Raw genomic sequence first — 22732 nt, forward strand, 5'->3', positions numbered from 1 at the left:
TGAATTGGTTATTTTTCATTTGATACTTAATTAACTTTTCCATCTGTTGAGTCAGAGAAATTTTAGTTAAAATGTCTGTCTTTTGTTATTTTTTCCATTATTAAAATGTTTTCATTGACTAACACTGCTGTGTTGAGAGGGATCTAATCAATGTCACAGTGAAATGTCACAGAGTTTAATCGGATAATTTCTCATTCCTTTTTCTAAAGGTGTGCATCTTCTGTTGGATGTGTGGGGGGTGAACAGCGTATTGTGGTTGGGGAGAAGTGTTCTGCTGGAAACATCTGCCACGAGATCCTTCATGCTCTAGGCCTGTACCACGAGCATTCACGAATCGATCGTGAAAAATATATTACTATACTGTCTGAAAACATTACCCCTGGTACGGCTCATGAGGAATTCATTTGATTCAACATTTTCGGCAATGGCTACACGTTCTTATTTGATTCTTTTTAGCTGGTTATTCATTGTTCACTTTTAGTGCTTATTGTAACATTTTATTTTGATTGTTGGTAGTGTAGTGTTGGATTTAAAGCCTGATGCTGTGATGGCCTTTCACGTCATCCTGAAAAAGTGTCTGACTTTCTGAACATGTGTAATTATAAGGGACTTGATTGGAAGTTCTATGATACTTTTATTCAGGGAAGGAAAAAAATTTTCTGCCGAAAGATGGAAACACTCTTGGCCTCAAGTATGACATGGAATCTATCTTGCATTATGGAAGGTAAGGCTACTCTTAAATGGTTTATATGGTTGCTGGGTAAGATATGGTTTCATTAGTGTTCTTTTTTTTTGTAGCAATTATTTCTCAAGCAATGGAGAACCCACAATTGTGCCCAAAGACCGCAGTGTGACGATCGGCCAGAGAATACGGTTGACTGCGCTGGATGTGCAGAGAATCCGGAGGCTGTATAAATGTGGTATGTCAATACAGTTCATCCTGAGGCTCAAGTGGTAGAGTATTCAGTTGGCAGTGCAAAGTTATTGTATTTTAATTTCCAAGGAACGCATACTGATAAAAAAATAACTGTACATAGGTGAAGTCATCTTTACTTTTTTCAACGGCATTTTACACACGGTTCCTGAAAACATTTATGATAAGAAATGCGCAAGAACATCACTTATAGATTTGATTTCTTCTACATTTATTGTAGATTTAAGTTAGAGACTGGAAAGTGGAAATGGAGAATTTTTTTTTGTATAGAGTAGGTGTGTTTTTAGTTGCATGCTTTGTACGGTTTATTTCTTGCAAGTATAGTTTAAAAAGTCATTATAGGTATGTCACACACGACTATGACCTGGACTACAGCTGATGAAAAGAAACCACTGACGAAGTATTTCTCGAGACTAGATACAGTTCTTCATTATTTCTTGTTGTGTGACATTGCTTGGCATTGGGCGTTTAACAAGGCAGAAGCACCTACTGCCAAACTTCTCAACTTTCTCCCTTTCTGCCCTTCAGACATGTGAGAAGGTTAAAGGGGAAAGTGACACGATGACACCGCCAACCATCATCTTTGATATGGATACTTTTTGATGCAGGAATTCTGAGGCTAGGATGACAAATAAAGGCTTTTCGAAAGCAAAAAGGACCTTGAGGGTCGTCTGTTCTAAAGTTATTTAGAATAAAACTCATTCACACGTCACTTTGTCATGTTTCGTTTTGTCCAGTAGGTGGCGATCATTGAGCATTTTTTTTGTTTGCCTTCGTGGAGATTTTTAAAAAGTGAATCATTTCTTGCCAGTGGAACCCAGAGTGAGAAAACCTAAAGCACTGAAACGATGTGAAGCGCTAAAATGTAATGAAATGAAATGTCATTAAACTGAAGTTAAATGTGCTTGAAAGTACATTGTAGTAGTTGTTGAGGTTTGTTATGTAATGTATATAAAATATTTCCACTAGCATTGTCACATGGGCTTAGTTTTTGTTTTCTTCAGTAGCATTTTTTGGGGGGTAGGGCGCATACATTATAAAATTCATTTTATTTGTTGCTTCAGAAATATTATGCCATAATATGCCTCTATCAATGTCTATTCAAGCCTATGAAGTCTTCTAAAGTATACACTTAACAGTAAGCAAAACACAAGGAAACCTCTGCAGGAATACATTAATAGCGACACTGTTTTACTTGAGTGCCATCGGTGCTCTGTATCCAGAGATGGTTCTTTTAAACTTTTTTGAAACGTTGGTACTTTTAAGTGGCTGACAATTATAAAGAACGGACATGATGAGAGGGATGCATTTGCTGTCTGACGTCATGCAAGACAAGGGTCCGACAGGTGACGTCACGGAGGAGGGACACGGAGAGATGCGCTGATTTAGATCAGATTCAGTTCATTCTCGACTGATGCGCCGAGTTGCGAGATCGCAGAGGACAAGACAATTACATTTAGTCATTTAGCAGACGATTTATCCAAAGCGACTTACAAATGAGGTAAACAATAGAAGCAATTGGAACAACAAAAAAGAAGACCGTACAACCGTATGGACATTACATAGATGTATAATCGTGAAAATTAGTTTTTTTTTTCTATCGTTGTAAATTAAGTAGATTTTCAAGTTCCAGAAAACTGGACCTATCTTTAAGAAAGTTAATCTTCGTGGAGCTTCATGCACATATGTCTTTGTCTTGGTGTTTGATGAAATAAGTGTAGTTTTGGTTATAAGTGGAGCGCTTCTGGAGATGGCAAAGCTTTTTACGCATTTTGGAGAGCGCATCTGGGAGGCGATCGGACACAAATCGCATTGAACTCTGTTTTGAAACAGTTTAACGTAGACTTCAAGTTGTCAGCATTTTATTTTTGTATTGTAGCATTGAATTTAGTTGCTTATTTGGACGCTTCTGCGCCCAGTGGGCATCTCATTAAGACTGGAGATGAGATTACGCGCTTTTTTAACTGACTTACTGTAAGTAAAAACGGGTTGTTCTCATTACGTAATATTTTAAGGAAGCATTTCTTAATTAAAGCGGCGACTTCCGAACTACAAAACCAGTATAACACGTATAGAAATAGTTTTTTTGGAAACTGTCTATTTTTATCGGACTTTGGACATACTGATTGGACTTCTGGTAAGGTGCTCTTGTGTTGTTGTTTTTTCTTGTGAAGGAGAGCACTTGGAGAATGCCATTCTGTGCCATAAAGAGCCTTTTTACTCATTACAGTGTTGGTGGTTTTCTGAAAGGAGGAATGTTTTTGGAAGGATTAAGCTAGCTGACATTGAGTTATAAGCCTGCATCTGCCTTACACAAGTTAAGCCTGAAACCTGGACTGAAAATGACTGCATTTCCTGACGTTTCGTCTCGGTCAGAGACCGGCATTGAAATACGCAACCAGAGCTATCCTCCGTATTCCCCTGAAGCCACCGCTGCGTTTGCCACAGCCATGATGCTCGTAATGCTCTTTACCATCTTTGGAAACATTCTGGTAATCATCGCCGTTCTGACGTGCCGTTCTCTGCGAGGGCCGCAGAATCTTTTCCTGGTCTCACTGGCCGCAGCAGACATCCTGGTGGCCACATTAATCATCCCATTTAACCTAGCCAAAGAACTCATGGACTACTGGTACTTCACATCGGTTTGGTGCGACATCATCTTGGCGCTCGATGTGCTCTTCTGCACCTCCTCCATCATACACCTGTGTGCCATCAGCCTGGACCGATACCTTTCTGTCTCACGGCCGATGCAGTACGGCACCCAGCGCACTCCTCGCAAGATCAAAGCGGCCATTCTGGTGGTGTGGCTCATCTCTGCTGTCATCTCATTCCCCCCTCTTATCTCCATGAACAAAACCCAGGAGCCCGAGGGAGGGGTTGGCCCACAATGTGAACTGAATAATGAGCCGTGGTACATCCTCTACTCCTCTATCGGGTCCTTCTTCGCTCCCTGCCTCATCATGATCCTGGTGTACGTTCGCATCTACCAGATCGCCAAGAAGCACACGCGATGTCCTCCAGGAGAGCCCAGGAAGGATGGAGCGGGTGCCATCCCACAGGCAGCAGTCCAAAGAGGCTCACTAGACAACGGCAAAGCACAAGGAGGTGTCAATCATGTGAATGCCTCGTCCTCCAGCCAGCCTGCTCTCAAAACCGAAACGGCTACGTACCAGCCGCATCTACCCGCCGTCGAAACCCAGCAGCAGATGAAACCCCCGAAGAAGAAAGGGGGAAACAACAACGAGGACAGTTCAAGCTCTGGCTCAGACGGAGAGGTTGCCAACGGGACGACCTCCAATGTAAGGGCGCTGGAACCCGGCCACCAAACCTCACCCACCCAGACGTACAGGAACGTAATCGCTACATCAAAGGGCAGCCAGCTGGCCTCGCCAAACATCCCGCAGACACCAGCCGGGACGCCAAACACCAGGAAAAAAGCCATGATCATTCGAGAGAAGCGCTTCACCTTTGTTCTGGCGGTTGTTATTGGAGTTTTCGTCATCTGCTGGTTTCCATTCTTTTTCACCTACAGCTTGACAGCTGTTTGTCCGGAGGCCTGTAAAGTGCCCAAACCCCTGTTTAAATTCTTCTTCTGGATTGGCTACTGCAACAGCGCCCTGAATCCGCTCATCTACACCGTCTTTAACAGGGACTTTCGGAAAGCATTCGAAAAGATTTTGTGCAAAAAGTGTAAAGGTTGTTTTTTTTAAGAAATCGACATTTCTGTATAGAGCAGTGATTCTTCTGAAAGTGAAAAAAAATTGTCATAAAGAAATGAAAGGCCCACTATCATTTCTTACGATGTGAAATATGTATGATATTCAAGCATCCCCACTACCCCATATAATTATCATTACTGTCTCGTGTCCAGATATCCAAAATCACAACAAATGTTGTAGTGGTATTAAGTCTAAATAACAATAAGAAATTGGATTTTTGAAAACTCTGATTTTGGGGTGAAATACTGTAAAGCCTGGTCATGGTGCGGACAGAGTTCAGAACATTCACAGTTAGTGTACAGATTTGATGATTCTTTTACTTTTCTGGACTGTTCTCATCTTTTTGAGATTCTTTCAAAGTTTCTTAACTGATCACTTTCTTTTTGCATCATATCAAAGAAGCTCAAAAGTCTCTCTGGATATTAGTGTTGCACTTTCAAACACAAAGCGGCTCTTTTTTCTTTCTTGGGACATACCTTTGGCTGTGGTGCACTGCGAGATCACAGAGCGGCATGTCAGAAGATTTCAGAGAGCTTCTCTTCATCTCTGGGGGAGAGCCGGGAGCTCGGATAGGACGTGTCTAGAGCAGGATAAATGTATAGGTCTAAAATACAGTTTGAACATTCTCTGCTTGGATTAAAAGCATGGCCTGATCTCTGGCTGGTTTAGTTGTTTTTCTGCTTGCAGATATCAGTAATGAGCGACATGGATTTCCTGAAATCCAGACAGGAGAGAAGTCTGCTTAGTCTCTTATGGCTTAATTTGACTGGTTCTGATCGAGACAAATGGACTTTGGGTTTGGAGCGTGACTCTCTCCCGACTGTCAGAACCCCTCGTGGTGTAGAAAGAAGAGAGGGCAATTATGTAAATGAATTATGCACTGATTAATGCCTCTTGATTCAATTTTATTACTTTATTGCTGTTGCAAGAATGCTTGTGTGCTTTGAGTTCAATTCTAAATGGTGTGTGTGTGCGTGTGTGCGTGCGTGCGTGCGTGCGTGATAGAGATAGAGATCAGATAATTGGCACTAGGCATGTACCAGCATGTCTTTATCTATAAAACTGCATTTTTAAAAAAAAAATCCATTTGGTGTCCTACTAAAATGAATTGTTGTCATATGCCAAATGTGTTTGTGCAAATAAATTTACTTTAAGTCATTGAATAATTTTCATTTAAACTACTCTAGTGAGTACTATAAATGTGAAAATGGTTTATGGTAATGTCTTAATTCAGATTATTTTGAAATGTTTATTATGTCAATTGTGTTGCCCTGGATTATACTGTGATTGCAGTTCATGTTATGATGACCCAAAATGTATACATAATTTTATCTAACTGTAACTTAATATTTTCACTTTTACTGTATTTTTAGTTAAAGGAACCGTTCACCCAAAAACGAAAATTCTGTCTTTATTTACTCTGGAGTTCTGATGAACACAGAGAAAGATATTTGGAAGAATGCTTGTAAGCATTGACTAGTAGGAAAATTGCTTTATACATTTATTTGTTCTGTTGAACACAAAAGAAGATATTTTGAAGAATGTAGGAAAGCAAACAGTTCTGGGGCACTTTTGACTGCCATTGTCATTTTTTCTACTATGGTAGACAACGGCGCCAAAGTATACTGTTTGGTTACACGCATTCTTATAAATATCTTTTTCTGTGTTCATCAGAACAAAGAAATTGATAAAGATTTGGAACAACTCGAGGGTGAGTAAATGATGACAGAATTGAGATTTTTGGCTCTGGCAGCTGAGGTTAACTTAAAAAAAGAGATTTTGTAACCTTATATCTGTGCTGAGCTGCTTGAGTCCTCTTGTCTGAAAAGTTTTGTGTTGATAATACATGATTAAATATGGTTCGATATATTTCGCTTATCAGAATCACCACTACTATAATTGGTAAGCTTATCTTGTAGCTTCTCGGCAAGATTTTGTGTATTCAGTTGACGTTCCTTCATGCAATTTATTACCATTTGCGCCGATCTTCTCCCAACACGAGGTCAAATAAACATTCTCTTAATTCCGGATGCTTTGATTTCGTTTCATTACATCTGCCGGCAAAATCTGTTGTTGGCAGCTGTTCATATTTTCATGCGTGGAGTTGCATTTTAATTTCGCGAAACGGTGCTTTCCCTGAGAATCTCAAGCGTCCTTCCTCTTTTTGAAGTGGCAAAAACAGATGCTGTCAATCAGGCTGAGGTGGAAGGTATTTGTACACAGACATCAGAAGAAAAGATGTTGATTATGGAAACTGCTGGGTTGAAGGATTTTTTTTCATGCATGTGTCCGGCTACATTTTATTGTACAGGGTCAGACGTGTGGCCTGTCCATATGCAGTGGTTAACACTTCATACAGGCACTCTGTGAAAATCAATCTGAGCATCAAGGTTGTTGTTTGTAGATCCACGTGAATGGCGGTTAGTTTTGCTTATATTTAGGTTAAGGGTTTCTTTAAAATCTCTAACACTATTTAATCCCTTTATGCTACACTCTCATGACACTATATACAGTATATACTGTATATATATATATATATATATATATATATACAGTATATATATATATAATGTAGATACGTGGACGCGTCCGCCATCTTGAAACAGTCGATATTTTAGTCGCTGTTGTTACTCACAGCAAAAATCTATGATATAATATTCTAATCTGATATAATATGATCTAATATTTTGCAGCCTCTGGTTGTGAAAATTAAAAGTTCTGATGATATCTTTTCACAAGTTCTTTTTTTTTATTAACTCAATTTTACAGGTTATTTTAAATTATGGTGACTTTAATGTGGTGTCAGCTACTGCCTTTATCTTGTTATATTGATAGTCTAGCATTGGGTGGTTATAGGGCCAGGAATCTGCCTGCGAACAAAACTGCTTTTCTGAACTGTGCTCTGAGCTTTTGAACTTAACATTTCTTTTTGCATCTTATCTTATATAACCGCTAATGTGGCATCTGTGTATTTATCTCGATGCATGACACCATGACATGGCAACCTCTATGAACACCTTAGAAACATCCCACACAACCCTGTGGCAAGACAAGTTGTGCATTATTTTACAAAAAGGTAAAAAATCTAGTTTGTGTTTATCGTTTTGCTGTGCACTATTCTGCATTTTTTTTAAATGATGATAAACACTTTATGCACATTTAGTCCAATGTGTTATCACTTAAGGGCTGGAAGCGTCTTTACGCTGAGAGTTCATTAGAGAGCTTGTTTAAACGAATGTACTCCGCAATCACAGTTTCTGTAGTCAGTGTTTACAGACCCATCAGAGCAGCTGGAATGAGTTTAAGATGCGCTCTGGACGCCTTTAAAGAGCTGTTATTTAAAGCATGCTATGCGTCTGAGTTTAGTTCAAATGCACCACTTATCTGGATATACCCCAGTGTGTTCAGTCAAAGGTCTATGTTCTCCGTTTAGTAAACACTTTTTGTACATTAATATGTGGTTTGTTAAAAAGCTGCTGGAAGTTGAGCTGTAAATGACCGCAGATGATGACGCATGCTTCTGTTCTGCATCCTGCATGCATTAGAGATATAAAGCAGTGATGTACAGGAAGTTCAACCACAACTTTTGCCATAATTAGACGCCTCAAAGGTTTCTCATGGTGTTTGTCTTTCAAATGCTTTGTGACATTAAAGTGAGGTCTCTTGGTGTCAAGCGTGAGAATGGACAACTAGCACAAACTTGCACTTTTTCCTCAAAGATGGACTTTAGATTTTTGCTTGCATCTCATCTTGAGTTGGTTGAGCATTTCACTTTTCAGTAGAATTAAATTTCTGTCATCGTTTACTCACCCTCGAGTTGGTCAAAATGTATAAATTATCTATAAGTTCTGATGAAAACAGAGATATTTGGTTTGCATTCTTCCAAATATCTTACTCTGTGTTCATCAGAACCAAGAAATTTATACAGATTTGGAACAACTCGAGGGTGAGTAAATGATGACAGATTTTTTTTGGAGTGAACTGTCAATTTAAGTGTATCCAAGTGAAGAGTTTGTTTATAAAAACCGATCTTAATAAGCTTAATAAAAACATGATTTTTGAACATTTTTGTGTTATTTAGATGTATTTTTGAGTTATTATTACTTAAAACAACTCAACTGCAGTTTGATTAATTAGAAATAAATAAAATATTAATTGGAATGCACAAGTAAAAAAGATGATTTTTGATTTTTTTTTTCTGTTTTTGCAAATGAGCTCTTCAAGTATATTATTATCTTAAATATATTTTCACAGCAATGCCACAGAAGAATTATTTTTCATTCCCAAAATAACCATATACTGTAAAGTTATTAAAAGATTTAAAAACTTCCTGTATTATCATCTAAAAAAACTTTTTAAACCGCAAAGAACTTTTTGTGAAACAGATGTTTAAGGTTTTTATTGGAACCATTCAGCCAGATTGGTTCTTCTGTTGCATTGTGGAGCACTTTTTAGAGTTTAGTGCTAAAAACAACCAAAAAATGAGATTAGAATAGTTGATTCGCATAACCTACTTAGGGTTTTAGTTAAAAAACGAGACCATTCCTTTAAAAAATAGCAAGACCACTGCTAAAAAGCTTATCCACTTTGGCACATGATTTGCAAAGGTCACCGCAAAGCAACGAAACGACTCTCTCCACCCCAAACTCAAACGCAAAGCTTCACATTTTTATGGGCATCCATTAGATGATTGCAGAAGTCAGTCACTTTGATGGTGTCGTGTTTTTATCTAATGAATCAATCATCCCCCACTGGTTCGGTTTACATGGCTCAACAGTGTCCATTAGAAGCAAAACACTATTGATGAAATGCAAAGGTTGCTTATTTGAACATAACGTACCTATTAAAGGTGGTTAGATACCAGTTCGTAATCTCAAAGGCCTCGGAAAGCTCCAGAGTGTTGATTTATTTTGAAGAGTACGCATCAGAATGAGAGACAATCACTCTGTTGGAAGCCTGCTTAATCCGTGTATGTGTTTGAGTGATTGAAGGGGTTTATGGGTCTTCATCAAACGCATTGAACAATGAGGAAATCATTTCAAACAATTTTGCACTTGTGCGATGAGACAAAGCTGTAGATTATGATTAATGCATCATGTATGTTATGTATTATAGACGACCAAACTGCCTGGAATAGGCTTCGCTGCCGGACGTCACATGGAACAGGAAAACAGGTCTCATCGCATCCGCTTCATGTCTGTTATGCGCTTGTTCCACGTAGAGCCGTTTTACTCAAAATGCCTTTGGGAAACGATACTAAAGATAAACTTTGTTTATGTCCATAATATATGCTTATTGATGTATAAAAGTTCTTTATTAATCTTCTTCTTCTCACTGACAGAGAATAGAACAATAGAAAATTGAAGGCACAAAATGAAACAAGTAGCTATGTGTAATGAATGGGAGGCGAGGCAGTGGATCCACAGTTAAAAAATTATTAAACAGAAGACAAACTACTAATTAAAAAGACCCAAGGAATTAAAGGGACTTTAAAGGGATTTTTATAAGGAATTTTATACATCAATTAGTAACATGATCAAACATTCAATGACTTACACTAGACAGAGGAAACACTCGGGTTTAAATACACTGGGGAAAACGATGTAACAAGAAACACCTGGGAAGATAATTAACAGAGGACCAATGAACAGAAGGACTACAACACAGGACAGGAAACAGGAAGTCAATACAAACTAAAAGTCCACAAGACAAGGGAAAACCGACTGGAATCGTAACACTACACTGTAAAAAGAATCCTGTAAAAAACGGATAAAGTACTGGCAGAAAATGACCATTTTCCTTTATTTTACGGACATTTCCGTTAATGCTAAAATGCAATTTAATGCAGTGAAAAATACAGGTAAAACAACTGTAAAAATGAATACGGAAAATTTCTTTATATTAATACAGTATATTATGACCTATTTTTTCGGATTGTTTTAGAGTGTATGTTAATGGATTAACTCAAAAATCAAGAGATGTTGCTGTTATTTCAAAATGCTATCTGCTCTTTCTCCGACAAGCAGATGTAATAAGACCTGTTTTCCAGTTTGGTCATGTGATGTTCAACAAATAACCTATGGAGAAGAAAAGTTGCCGAAAGGTTGATGTGTCTCCTACAATTCTTCACCAGTTCAAATCATTTTGACCAGAAGAATCTGTCCTTTTATGAATATTGGTTTTGATATAGAGCACAGTGTTGAGATCTCTAGAGGAGATATGTAAAGGGTATTTTTCTTCTGGAGGAAAAATAAAAAAAGGAGAGAGATGCAAAAGGCTTCATTGGTGATCCAGTCTATGGAAAATAAATGGAAAATTGAATGTTTCTTTAGTACATTTTTATTATACATCTCAGAAAACGTTTAGAATTAGTAATGCGGAGCAATACTTGTGACTCCTGCTATTAAAATGCAAAACCACAGCATAACCATGTCTGTGTTTGTTATGTTTCATGCCTTTATGAGCAATGAGCATTCAATCGAAATGACAATAGGAGACCAGTGGTAATGCAGATGTGAAATGAACAAAATGAAATCCAAGATTTGCATTAGGGGACATGAAAATCGCTTGTTCAAGCAACACATGCATAACAGAACATGTTCAGGTGGTAAATGCATCTGCGGGAATCCAAATGGAAATTTAAATAATATTGAGTGAAATGATGTGTCTGCGGTGCTTCTTTTTTTTTATAAATGGTCAACGAATTTGTAACATTAAGACAGACTCATTTGGTTTATTTTTGTTTCTACTCAAAATATAAAAAGCATAAGAATTATACTGTACAGTAGTTCACCATTGTTCTCAATTGCTTTTTCGGAATACCCCAGAGTTTTGGAGGAGATTGCAACAAACTGTGCTCTGATTTGTCATGTTTACAATCAACAGTAAGATTTCAATATAAACATTTTTCATTAAATTAATGAAAGACCAGATTTGTGAGCTATTATGAGCTAATAGTACAGTTTTCTAAATTGTTTGTGTGTATTTGTGCATTTTAGGAGGAACATCCGGGACATTGTTAATACTTAAAGGATTCACAAGAACTTCTTATGATGTTTTAAATCATGTTCGGAAGCACACAGGACAATTCAGATGACCTTTCTTGCAGTAGCAACGTGTGTATTTAAATTCTGCATTATTTGTCTCTTCAATGGTTGCATAAATAATTCCCCCCACATGAATTAATGTTATTTATTCAGATGATCACTTAAGCTTGTTTATTTCTCCTGTCATTAACTCTATTCCCTTATGAATAAAACATTAAAGCAGTCCAGATATCATCCAAGTAGATTATTATGTGATTGTTGTTTACCTCGCTGTAATGTGTGATGCTTTAGCCCCAGGTTATCACGGGAATGTGTTCACTTTCATACGTGACTTTACCATAAAGCATATAGTGTACTGCAAGAAATCTGAAGTGTGGAAAGGAGCGGGGCACCAGACAGAAAAACAATTATTTATGTATCGACTTAAAATGACTAAAGCAATGCTTATTTAATTTATCATGCATAATTTAAAAAGTCACCAGAGAATAAGTTTGCATTAAAAATGAGCCACGTTATTCTTCTTTCCTAAAAGCGAAATTTGCACGAAGGTCCACTGTGGATCTTTGTCAACATAAAAAAGTAAAGTAAAACAATGCATTTTTACAATTGCAAACCTTGCAAAAGAAGGACAAGGATTGACCTTTGCTGCTTTTTTATGAGACTATTTTAAACGTTTACACAATTATAGCCTACTGTAAGATGTATGCAGTTCATTGAGAGCAAATTTCTCGAAACTCTCAGAGAACTTTATGAAGTGCTACGTTCGGGTGTCATGGCGCAAAGCTTTCTGCATTTGTCTTAGTTTGCATTCATTATGTTTTCAAGTGCATAGGAATTGGATGTGGATTTTCCCTCTGGTGTAATAAAAATGCGTAGGCTGTAGTAATCGCAAATGCCCTTCCAATATACAGACTGCTCAGTGATCGCCGTTCTTGCTTCACTTTAGCCAAACTTGCTTCTTTAGTTTAGAGTTGCGACATACGAATGCTTTCGCGATTTAAAAGATGCTAACTAACATTATTTTAATCCGTTTCATATAAATTCAAGAGGCTTTTGAAGTTTAAGTCAGATTTTGATGTGTGCACTTGCCATATTGCGATTTAAACACTTAACATGGACATGTTTAACATTTAGATAAATGAGATCTTAGTTATATGACCACTCAGTTATATGACCGGGGTGAAACGTGCAGCAAAAAATGATGTCTATAATCGAAACAGCTGTATTGTAGCTAAGGAAACATTAGAGGAATGAAATGATGTGCTAATGGAGGCATGAGCAGGTAATGATGTAAGCCATTAGTTGATACAGTATACACTCACAGTGTCAACTCATTAGTGAAATGAGGATTTGTTACAAATGGAAGGCACTGTCGCTAGGCAGTTTTTATTGCGCTGAAGCATTTTGGCCCTTTAGTTGCAATTCACTTCAGTTATTTACCCTGCATTTGAAAGCCATTCAGTGCGTTCATTAAAATTATACAGTAAACGACTTGGTTGTGTTTCATTGGTGAAAGTTTCATCACCTTTGGAGAATCAAAAAAACAGTTATGTCTCCGATCAAGCAGAGTCCAAAGATGGAGATGTACTGTAAGATAGTGGGAAGTCATGAATCATTTGGTTTTAAGACTTTTTTGTCACCTATAAAAAGGAATTGAAATGTCTTTAATGATTTACTCACCCTCATGTCATTCCAAACCTGTATGACTTTCTTTCTTCTGAAGAACACAAAAGAAGATATTTTGAAGAACGTTGGTATACCAACAATATTGGACCCCATTGACTTCCATTGTATGTACACAAAAAAGACATTTCACAAGCTTTAGACGACATGAGGGTGAATAAATTATGAAATCATATATTTGTGGGTGAACAATCTATTAAGCTTGAAGTTTGGCCCCCATTGCACAATAATCTCCAGAGGTGGACAGTAGTAAATTATTTTGTACTCAATTTCTCCAAGTAGGCCTACTTTATCAGAGAGTTTTTACTTTGGAAAATATTTACATAAACCACATATTATCGTTACTTCACTAAATTTTATAAGTGCATGTTTTGCTTTTATACCTTTAATACTTCAGTACAAATACTTAAAGTGAGAACCTCTAGATCGTAAAATATTAACCATAAGCCACTTATAATAAAATTCATTTCCTGTTGAAGCTTTGCATAAGTTCATTTAAATGACTATAATTTATATCCAAGTGTAACACATCGTTCTCTGCCTTTTCTTTTTTTGCTGCATGGTTGTTCAGTGAGATCTGGCAACCCTGGATGTTCTCGTTACAGATATATTATCATACGAGGAAAACAACATTGTTGAGCAGAAACAGTCCAGTAAACAGGACATTAAGTTTTCCTGTAGCTCAATTCGTTGAACATTGTGTGTGCAGTGCAAAAGGTAACACACACATTCTTTGAAGTCGCTATGGATGAAAGCATCTACCAAATGCATAAATGTAAATGTAAACTGGTATTTACAGAATGGCTCTTCAGACCATTGTTCTGAGCATTGACCGGTGTGCCACAATCTCTCTGGTCAGCGTTTGAAAAGACGTTTGATGACATTTTGTGTACTGCAGCCCACGTGATGTTCTGAATGGCATTTTTCCATTGTTGCTCTATGGCAATGGGTTCCCCACTCTTCACAAACAGCCAATGAGAATGAAAGATCAAAGAGTCGTTCTGTAGGAACGATCATAGACAAGAGGCTTTCCTGCCAACTCATGCCAATTTGGTTATTAAAAAGGCGTCTAGTGGCTTGATGGAAGGGCACAGATTCCACTGATGGCCAATTACGCAGACCTGATTCTCCATCACCAACTCTCATCGTTTCTCAACACGAGTTATGAAACATAACTTAGCGCATAAAATGAGATCAAGAATGACTTTAGATGATGGTCTGAGGCTCTGTGTTTTTATTGATAGTGAGTAGTGAGATGACGGGGTGGAAGGAGACATCTTTGATGGTTGGCAGGTGATTGACAGCTGTCAGATGCTGCTGCTATACACTGTGATCAGTTGAGCGCTTTGCATATATTGTTTTGTTCACAGATACATGCGAGAGGGCGCTAACCCCTCAACCCCCGGTCACCGCATCCCATATATACCGCAGCATTTACCGTGACTGTAGTCGCTCTGAAAGTACCTTCAAAAAGCAAAATCAATGCATCCTTTGACATTTAGCAGCAATACTTTTGTATGTGTGTGGGGGGGGGCTTACTCATCACGGCTCTCGAAACACAGATAGAAAGTGCAGGTTAAGGGCTTTGACAGAAACACCCAATTGATTTCTGTAGCATCTGCTTCCGAGCTTCTATTTTGGAGCTAAAATAATAGTCTTTTTTTTGCCTTCATGTCTTCCTACACATTTTACATGTTAAAACACCTTTGCTTAAAGCACCTGTGGAGTGGAAAATTTACATTGTAAGTTGGCAGGTTTTACACCTTTCTATAATAAGCGCCGTATAACCGAGGGACTCTGTATTCTATTGCAGTTTGGCTTTTGGTCGTATCATGTCTTGTGTCAAGGGACCAAGGATCGTTGTGCGGAAAATTCTACTTTGACTTTTCCAATTTTCTCTCAGGAAGTGGTGGAATGCACATTTTGTGAGACAATGAGTTGCTGCGGATTGTTCTGTGCTAGCAGAGTTCAGTATGGAAATGAGTGTTGCATTGACGCACTGGCGAGTTGTGTGAGTGTGATACTCTTCCCTGCAGCAGTCGACTTAAAATACAATATAATAACTCAAACAGAACTCCGTCTCCGTACCGATCTGTACTGTTGATGAGAGGTATCTAACCATCTCATCAATCACAGATTTGCATATTCCGTATTTATGTACTGTGGGCTTCAAAGCGCGTCTTTGTGTGAGCTTGTGTCCGCGCACAACAGCTCCTTGAATGCATGCGTAACCACGTCCAATTATCCATCCATTTATCCTTTTTCCCGTTGTGTGCTAAAGATGCACTTGAAAAGTCAGCATGTTCTCTGTGTCCAGAACGGCAGCGTTTTCTGCCCTCTTCTCACAAACCATTATTGTAAGATGCCACAGATAATGTAATGTAAGTATATCTGAGCCTTTTTGAGCTGTAGCCTACTATATTTTGGGCTTGCACTATAGATGTATCTATAGATGATGATGTTTGTTGTTGCTGCTTATCATCAGTTGGATTTTTAAGATTTCATGTGTCTGCTTACAGTGCCTAGTGCTTACATGGACAGCTTGAATGTGTCTGTGATGTCACAGATTCACTGGAAACATTTCAAAACACTGGCTTTACATATAATTTAAACTTTCTGTTTTAAATTTTTAGTTTTAAATTTTTAAACGTTATTTTTTATTTATAACTCATCAAAATAAGTTTAGAAATTATTTTTATACATTACAGCAACTAACCACTGTTCAATATGTAATGTTTTTTTTTTAAGTTTATGTGCCCGTGATGTCACAGATTTACCTGGCCAGTATGTGTTTGTGATTTGTCATTTTCATTTGATGTCACTGATATACGTGGTCGGTACGTGTTTGTGATGTCACATTCTCACTTGATGTCAATGATGTATGTGGTCAGTATGTTTCTGATGTCATGGATTCATTTATATAACAGGTTCATTAGTCAGGGTTGTGTCACAGATTCATAGGTTCTGTGTATGATGTCAATGACGTCAGCACTTCTGAATTTATATTTATTTAAATTGTAAAAATCTAATTAAAGAATATTCCAGTTATTTTCCATTATTTCAGTTTATGTACTACTGACAAAAGTAGTCAAGGTGTTTTCTAAGCTGGTCTGTAACAGCATCAGAAACGATGTTTTTACTTCTGCATTCACTGTTGTTAGTCTCAGGTGATTCTGCAGCATCAGCATCTCTTTTTGGTCTCAAACCACTCGACTCGCACGTTCCCCTCACTTCCAGATGAATTCAGAAATCTCTCCACTGAACCACAACCCATAACTATCATCAAGACGTTGTTGTTTAACTCTCTTATTACATGAAGTCTTTGTGCTGTTATCAGATTTTGATAATATGTTAATCAAAGACCTAACCACTGAGAACCGTATGTTTTCTTTACATTACTGAGCATTACTGTAGCAGGCACGAACTAACATTCATAATCATTAACGTGTGAAAATGTGGGCGGCTGAATTATGATATCACATCTGTCATTTAGACGCCTCCGTCATTATAAATGATTTTATATCAGAACTCTGAGTTTGGTTTGCTGTAATACTGAAACTCTCAGAAGAGAAAAAACTGCACAAAATCTGTTATAAGCGATGGCTCAGAATGAGATAGGAAGCAGGATGTATTTTCCTAGTTTGAGAGGTCTTTTGAAAGTGTTTTTTTTTTCTTCTCAAAGTGCTGAGGTGGCAGAGGCAAAGAGGGGTGTAAAATAAATGATGTGGATTTTCTTTACTCCTCAGAATGTTTTTTATATATATGCACTGTGAAAGTTGTGAATATAAACTCCGTTGCAGAAATCATGATGCTGGCATCTTCATGGTGTTTCCCAGCAGGTTGCTATGCGGTTGCTAAGGCGTTACGTGTTTTTAGTGCGTTGCTAAAGAGCTATGCAATGGTGTTCATTCATGTCTGTAGCACATACGAAATCCAATGTGATGCATAACATATTCGATTCATCATATTCGTTTTTTCTTTTTGTGATTTGTTCTTAGAAACAGTAAAAAATAATTCATGGCAGGTTTCACGTGTTGATTTTGCTGTTTCTATGTGGACAGCTGATAAGCGGAAGTCCCGAAGGATGTCCAGGTTATCTCAGAGCCCCTGGCCCCCGAGAGATATTATTGAATTCAAAGGCGGCAACACAAGAAGCCGTAATGATAATAAGGTGCAATGAGAGCCCTGTTCTCTGCGGGATAATGGGAGATTGTGGGCTCACGGCTCTTAATGAGCGTAATTAGAGAGCGGAGCATCTGATTGGTGAAATAAGACTCATCACACTGCGGCGCCGCTGTCTTTACTGTGCCGAGACAGCAGGTGAGCTCCGGTGACTGTGGGTTTGTACTGGTGCCATACAGTATGTGGTGCCGAAAAATGACTCCTGCCAAATTATGACTCCCCCATTCCCCACTAACATTAAGTGTCAGGATTAGCTAATCCCACAGCAGTTTCAATGAGAGGAGTCGTAATCTGGCGGGAAGTCAAAATTCGGCACAATATCAAACTCCTGCTGCTTTTGTATGATACGGTAACCACACTTAAAGGTCCAGTGTATGAGATTTAGCGGCATCTAGTGGTGAGGTTATGAATTGCAATCAACGGCTCACTCCACCCCTCCCTTTCAAAGCACTACGGTGGCTGACACAGAACTAAAATGTAGTCACGTTTTCGCTTCTTTGCCGAAGGAGATAGCGGTTTTACGAAACACGTTCTGTTCTGTAGAGCAGTTTGTCCGTTTAGGGCTACTGTAGAAACAACATGGCGAATTCCTTGTAAGTGGACCCGCGGCGTATGTAGATAGAAATAGCTCATTCTAAGGTAATAAAAACATAACGCTTCATCATGTAAGGTCTTTATACACCTCTGAAGACATTATGTATATCATAGTGCATTTCTGTCAATAGATCCTCCAAAAAATGACACATTGGACCTGTAACTTCAGGGCTTAGACTTTGAATGAGGTCTGATATTTTAAGAGAAATAATGAGAAACCAACTTAAAAACGGCAACGCTTTAGATTCTGGCCCCCCATGTACCGCGTAATTAAACAATAATGTACCTCCACAGTACATTTCTGTTGGTAAAGGGGAACAATATGCAAAGTTTGGGCAATAAAGAAGTCAGGAAATTTAAAAAAATTAAATATTAAAACTAAGGGGTAACTATTTTAATATAACGTGGTATGCATGACCTGCAGTATGCTATACAACAATATTAGCGTGAACATACACTACATTTTTGTAATCCCAATGTACCCATAAATAAGTTACTGTGGATATGAAGTAAGTATGGGTTCTTATTTTATTATTATAGCAAACATGAAATAAGGGGAAATGATGTGTTTTTGCGCAAGCAAAACAGCGCGAATCAAGCACGCAGACTGTCTGTCAACTGTAAATTTAATTGATTTTAGGATTCTTGGTCACAAGTAATTTATTTTAATTGAGTTATTATGAGTTATTTTGATGAGTTTTAATGTGTAAAATGTACAAAATCATTGTTGATCTTTTGAGACTATAATCAAGTATTTCAAGAGCGGTTTGATTTGGATGTTTATATGGCATGCAGTTCCCTCATAAATATATATATTTTAAAGTTTTTATTCCCCAAACTTTACATATTGTTTCCCTTTATCTACAGATGTGTTCTGTAGAGGTACATTATTGTTATGCTGTAAATCCTGTTTAATTATGCGGTACATTGTGGGCCGTAACCTTAAAAACTATGAAAGGAGCAACATCCAAGCGATGTTTTACTATGTTAGTAATGTTAATCAGGGCAGGCATGTCAGTTTCTTTTTCTTATTCAGGCTAGAGAGAGAAAACGTTAGCCTTCAATATGTGCTGTGGCATGCACCGCATCCGCATGTCTGTTGAGACTAACATCATCTTACTGTATGTATATGACATATCCCATTTGACACCAGGGCTCAGCATCATCAGACCGGCCGTGGATGACTCGTGTAATTGGTCTAGTGTTTTTCCAGCTGTGGATGTGAATTGATTTAGTGCTGGAGAATAGCGGAGCCCCACATCTCACGCAGACGGAGATGGAGAGAGGGCTGTTTGTTACGGCCTGTCTTCTCTGGACCTGTTGGAATGGACTTGAGAATTTGTGTTTGTGATGCAGTGGAGAGAGGCGACGTGCAGCTCGCATGTTCTGCGAGGACTGATGTTATTTGTATTTATTACACGGCTCGTTGGAATGCTTGATTCTGATTGGCCAGTCGCAACATTTGCAGGTTCCTTATTCCCAGATAACATCCTCTCAAAATAGCACACAGTAATCTGGATGCAGCAAATCATTTTTACAGGTTTTTTTGACAAATGAAATATAAATGTGTCTTTTAATAACATATATGACATTATATTTACAAATGATTACACCAAAATGGCCTGTTAGTGACATTTGGACGTCGTTTCTTACCTTTAAACCGAACATAAACGGCTTTACCTCGTGGAAGGTCTGCATTCGGCAAAAATGAGCTAATCAAATATTTCGAATTCACATTTCACGTCCAGGTTTTTTCTCATGTGGCAAAATGCCATTAAATGTGACAATGCAAAAAATATTTAAAATCTTTTCCTTCAGATGTTTTAAGAGAAATGTTACCATGAACCCTTCCATTCTGATGAAATATCTTGAAATGAAACCTACAGAATGTCGTCAGTTAACAACATGCCCGCTTGTCGAAGCCACATCGTCGCGTTTGGAGAGAACAGCCGTCAGGCTTCTGCGAATCATTTGTTCATCACTCATTATTTGGAAGCCATTATGATGCGGCACGCCTCATCTCCTGCTCGCTGGTGGAAGCTTTCCATAGGCTTCCCTTGACTATCAAGAGCGTGAGGGTCTTTTGAAGGAGAAGAGGAAGAGAGGGTTCAGTCGATCTGGAAGGAAAGGATAGAAGATTCTCTTTTATTTAGCAGAAGGCCTGTCAGTCATCAAAGCAGCGGGGTGGGGGGACAGGTCTGCTCGTACTTGAATATAAATGAAGATCGGGAACATCGTGAAGGTCACAGACATTAGTGCACTTCAACAACTGTTGATCAGACGTCTTTGTCTGGGACTTTTGCTCCGGTTGTTTTACGTCTACGGTTTGTGATCAATGCATTAGAATTTAAGTTTATAATAGTGCTCCTAAATGCACACATGCTTGAAGGCGATCTCATGGAATTTCAGATTCTTGATCAGCATTTCTGTTGAGAGATGCCCTCATTGTCAGAATGCATTTCAATATAAGATCATAGCTTTATTATTCATAAGTGAAGAATCGGGCATTAATCAGATATTTTGCCAAATGATATGTAGTGTTACCCAAATGATCTTTATTGGAGTTTTTAGTTCATCCAAAAAAATCATGTCATTTCAAAACAGTATGACTTTCGTTCTTCTGCATGACACAAAAGAAGATATTTTGAAGAACGTCGGTATCCAAATAACACTAGCCCCCGTTGCCTTCCATTGTATGCGCACAAAACCACTGAGACATTTCTCAAAATATCTTCATTTGTGTTCCACAGAAGAAAGGCTCATATACAGGTTTTCAACAACATGAGGGGCACTAAATCATGCAAGAATATTTTGTTTTTGAGATAACTATTCCTTTAACTCCAGCCAGTAAGAATGGTCTGACACGTCATTTGCTCAGCTTGCAAAATTTCACACGTAGAGCAATAAAACATTCATCAGTAACTCATTGTAACTCTAACATCCAACATCCATCTATTACAAATCTATTCTATTCACCGCAAAACCCCTTCCGAATTGAATTTCAACATCTATTCAGCGGTCGCTGTGTAGCTGACAGTCTTTTCATTAAGACGATCCCTTAAAACATGTTTCTAAAATCCTGAAAGCGGTACTCCATCTAGTAGAGCTGCTTCCTCTTCTGTCAGCACATTCAGATATCTCTTTTAAACACGTGGAAATGCTTGAAATAGTTTGCTGGTATCTCACTGATTTTGATGCTCTGTTGGCCTGCTGCACATTGGAAACATGTGACAGAGATGAATGTGTGTGCTGTACATTTCCATATAGACGACACATAGAAACCCGCACCAACTCTCTGGTGTTCTTGATATTTCCCTACATATAAAACAAGACGAGGACTGCAACCGTGCAAGCATCTATTTGGAATTTTCACCTTGCTGCGTAAAAAAGTATAGCTCAGTGCATAAAAAATAAAAATAAAAGAGACAAAATATAAATATACAGCTAGTATCTGGGTGTCTTGGGGAAGATTTGTATCTTTGTTATTGAAAGATCAGACATACAGATACTGTATCGGGATGTTTATTAAAAAGATAAAGCTTTGTTTTATCTTTCAACAACTTTTTTTCGTGCACGTCTTTGGCACAAAATGTGTGACAGAGAAACTATCGTTCAAACTTGTTTAATATAAGAAAAATGCACTTTTTTTAAGGGTTCACTCTGATATCTGAAGGAAACAGGTGGATTGTTGGACAAATAAACGGCCTGGACTTTCTATTGGTTTACAAATTGTCCAAATGAGCAAACGTGAAGATTTGTTTTTAAAAAAGAGAGTTCATTCCATCTCATTTGGACTTTCACAAAAGTTTAGTATGTTTGAAGTTTTGTGTCACAAAACTAGGACTGTCAAACAATTAATCGTGATTAATCGCATCCAGAATAAACGTTTGTGTTTATGTCTGTGTTCTGTGCATATTAATTTTGTATTTATAAACACGTACACATGATGAAGAGTTTGGTTCCAAAATGAGATGAGGAAAAATTCAAAAATCATGTTTTTTATTGTTATCATGTTTTTATTGTGTTTTATTGTGTTAGTAAGCTGTATTTTTTAAACGTTATTATAGCGTAAATCAAAACAAAACAACTGCAGTTTGACTGATATTAACTGGAATGCACAATAAAAAAACATGATTTTTGAGTTATCTCATTTTTGAACCAAACTCTTCATGTATACATATTTACCAATCATTTAAACATATAAATGTTTATTAATTTAGAAATTTAAAATGTTAACTATTTACTTAACTATATACATGTATGTGTATGTTTTTATAAATACAAAATTAATATGCACAGTACACAGACATACTGTAAATTATGTAAACAAAATTTTTGGACGCGATTAATCGTTTGACAGACCTAAACAAACCACGTTTACATTGTTTCCCAGTGTTTAAATGTTTAATTTAAAACAAACTAGGGCTTTGAAAAAAAATGTGCATAACAATATGTGATATAATTACATGTTTTTTGTCAAATCAATTTGAACGATTAAAATATCTTTAAAAACAAAATATTATCAAACCAAATTACTGTTTTCAAATTCTTTCTGATTGTTGATCAAATGTGCT

The 22732-nt window shown here is 37.6% G+C and overlaps 2 protein-coding genes across 3 annotated transcripts in view; both read left to right on the forward strand.

Annotated features, from left to right (window-relative positions):
- The window catches only part of LOC130545650 (hatching enzyme 1.2), a 40259-nt gene that overhangs the window by 1344 nt on the left and 16183 nt on the right, over positions 1–22732 (forward strand). The window contains exons 7-10 of one of the 2 annotated variants that reach the window (XM_057320280.1): positions 210–382; positions 643–724; positions 799–920; positions 1463–1818. In XM_057320280.1, the coding sequence (XP_057176263.1) occupies positions 210–382; positions 643–724; positions 799–920; positions 1463–1470 (385 nt within the window). In that variant the 3' untranslated portion in view covers positions 1471–1818. Of the gene's footprint in view, positions 1–209; positions 383–642; positions 725–798; positions 921–1462; positions 1819–22732 lie in introns of those variants that run through there. The other variant, XM_057320278.1, reaches the window with a different exon arrangement.
- Positions 2289–6780, forward strand: LOC130545647 (alpha-2B adrenergic receptor). Its single transcript, XM_057320275.1, has one exon. It carries the CDS (start codon positions 3277–3279, stop codon positions 4642–4644), a length of 1368 nt encoding a protein of 455 aa, XP_057176258.1. The 5' UTR covers positions 2289–3276; the 3' UTR covers positions 4645–6780.

Source organism: Triplophysa rosa, linkage group LG22 (genome assembly GCF_024868665.1).
Source record: "Triplophysa rosa linkage group LG22, Trosa_1v2, whole genome shotgun sequence".
NCBI classification, from domain to species: domain Eukaryota; kingdom Metazoa; phylum Chordata; class Actinopteri; order Cypriniformes; family Nemacheilidae; genus Triplophysa; species Triplophysa rosa.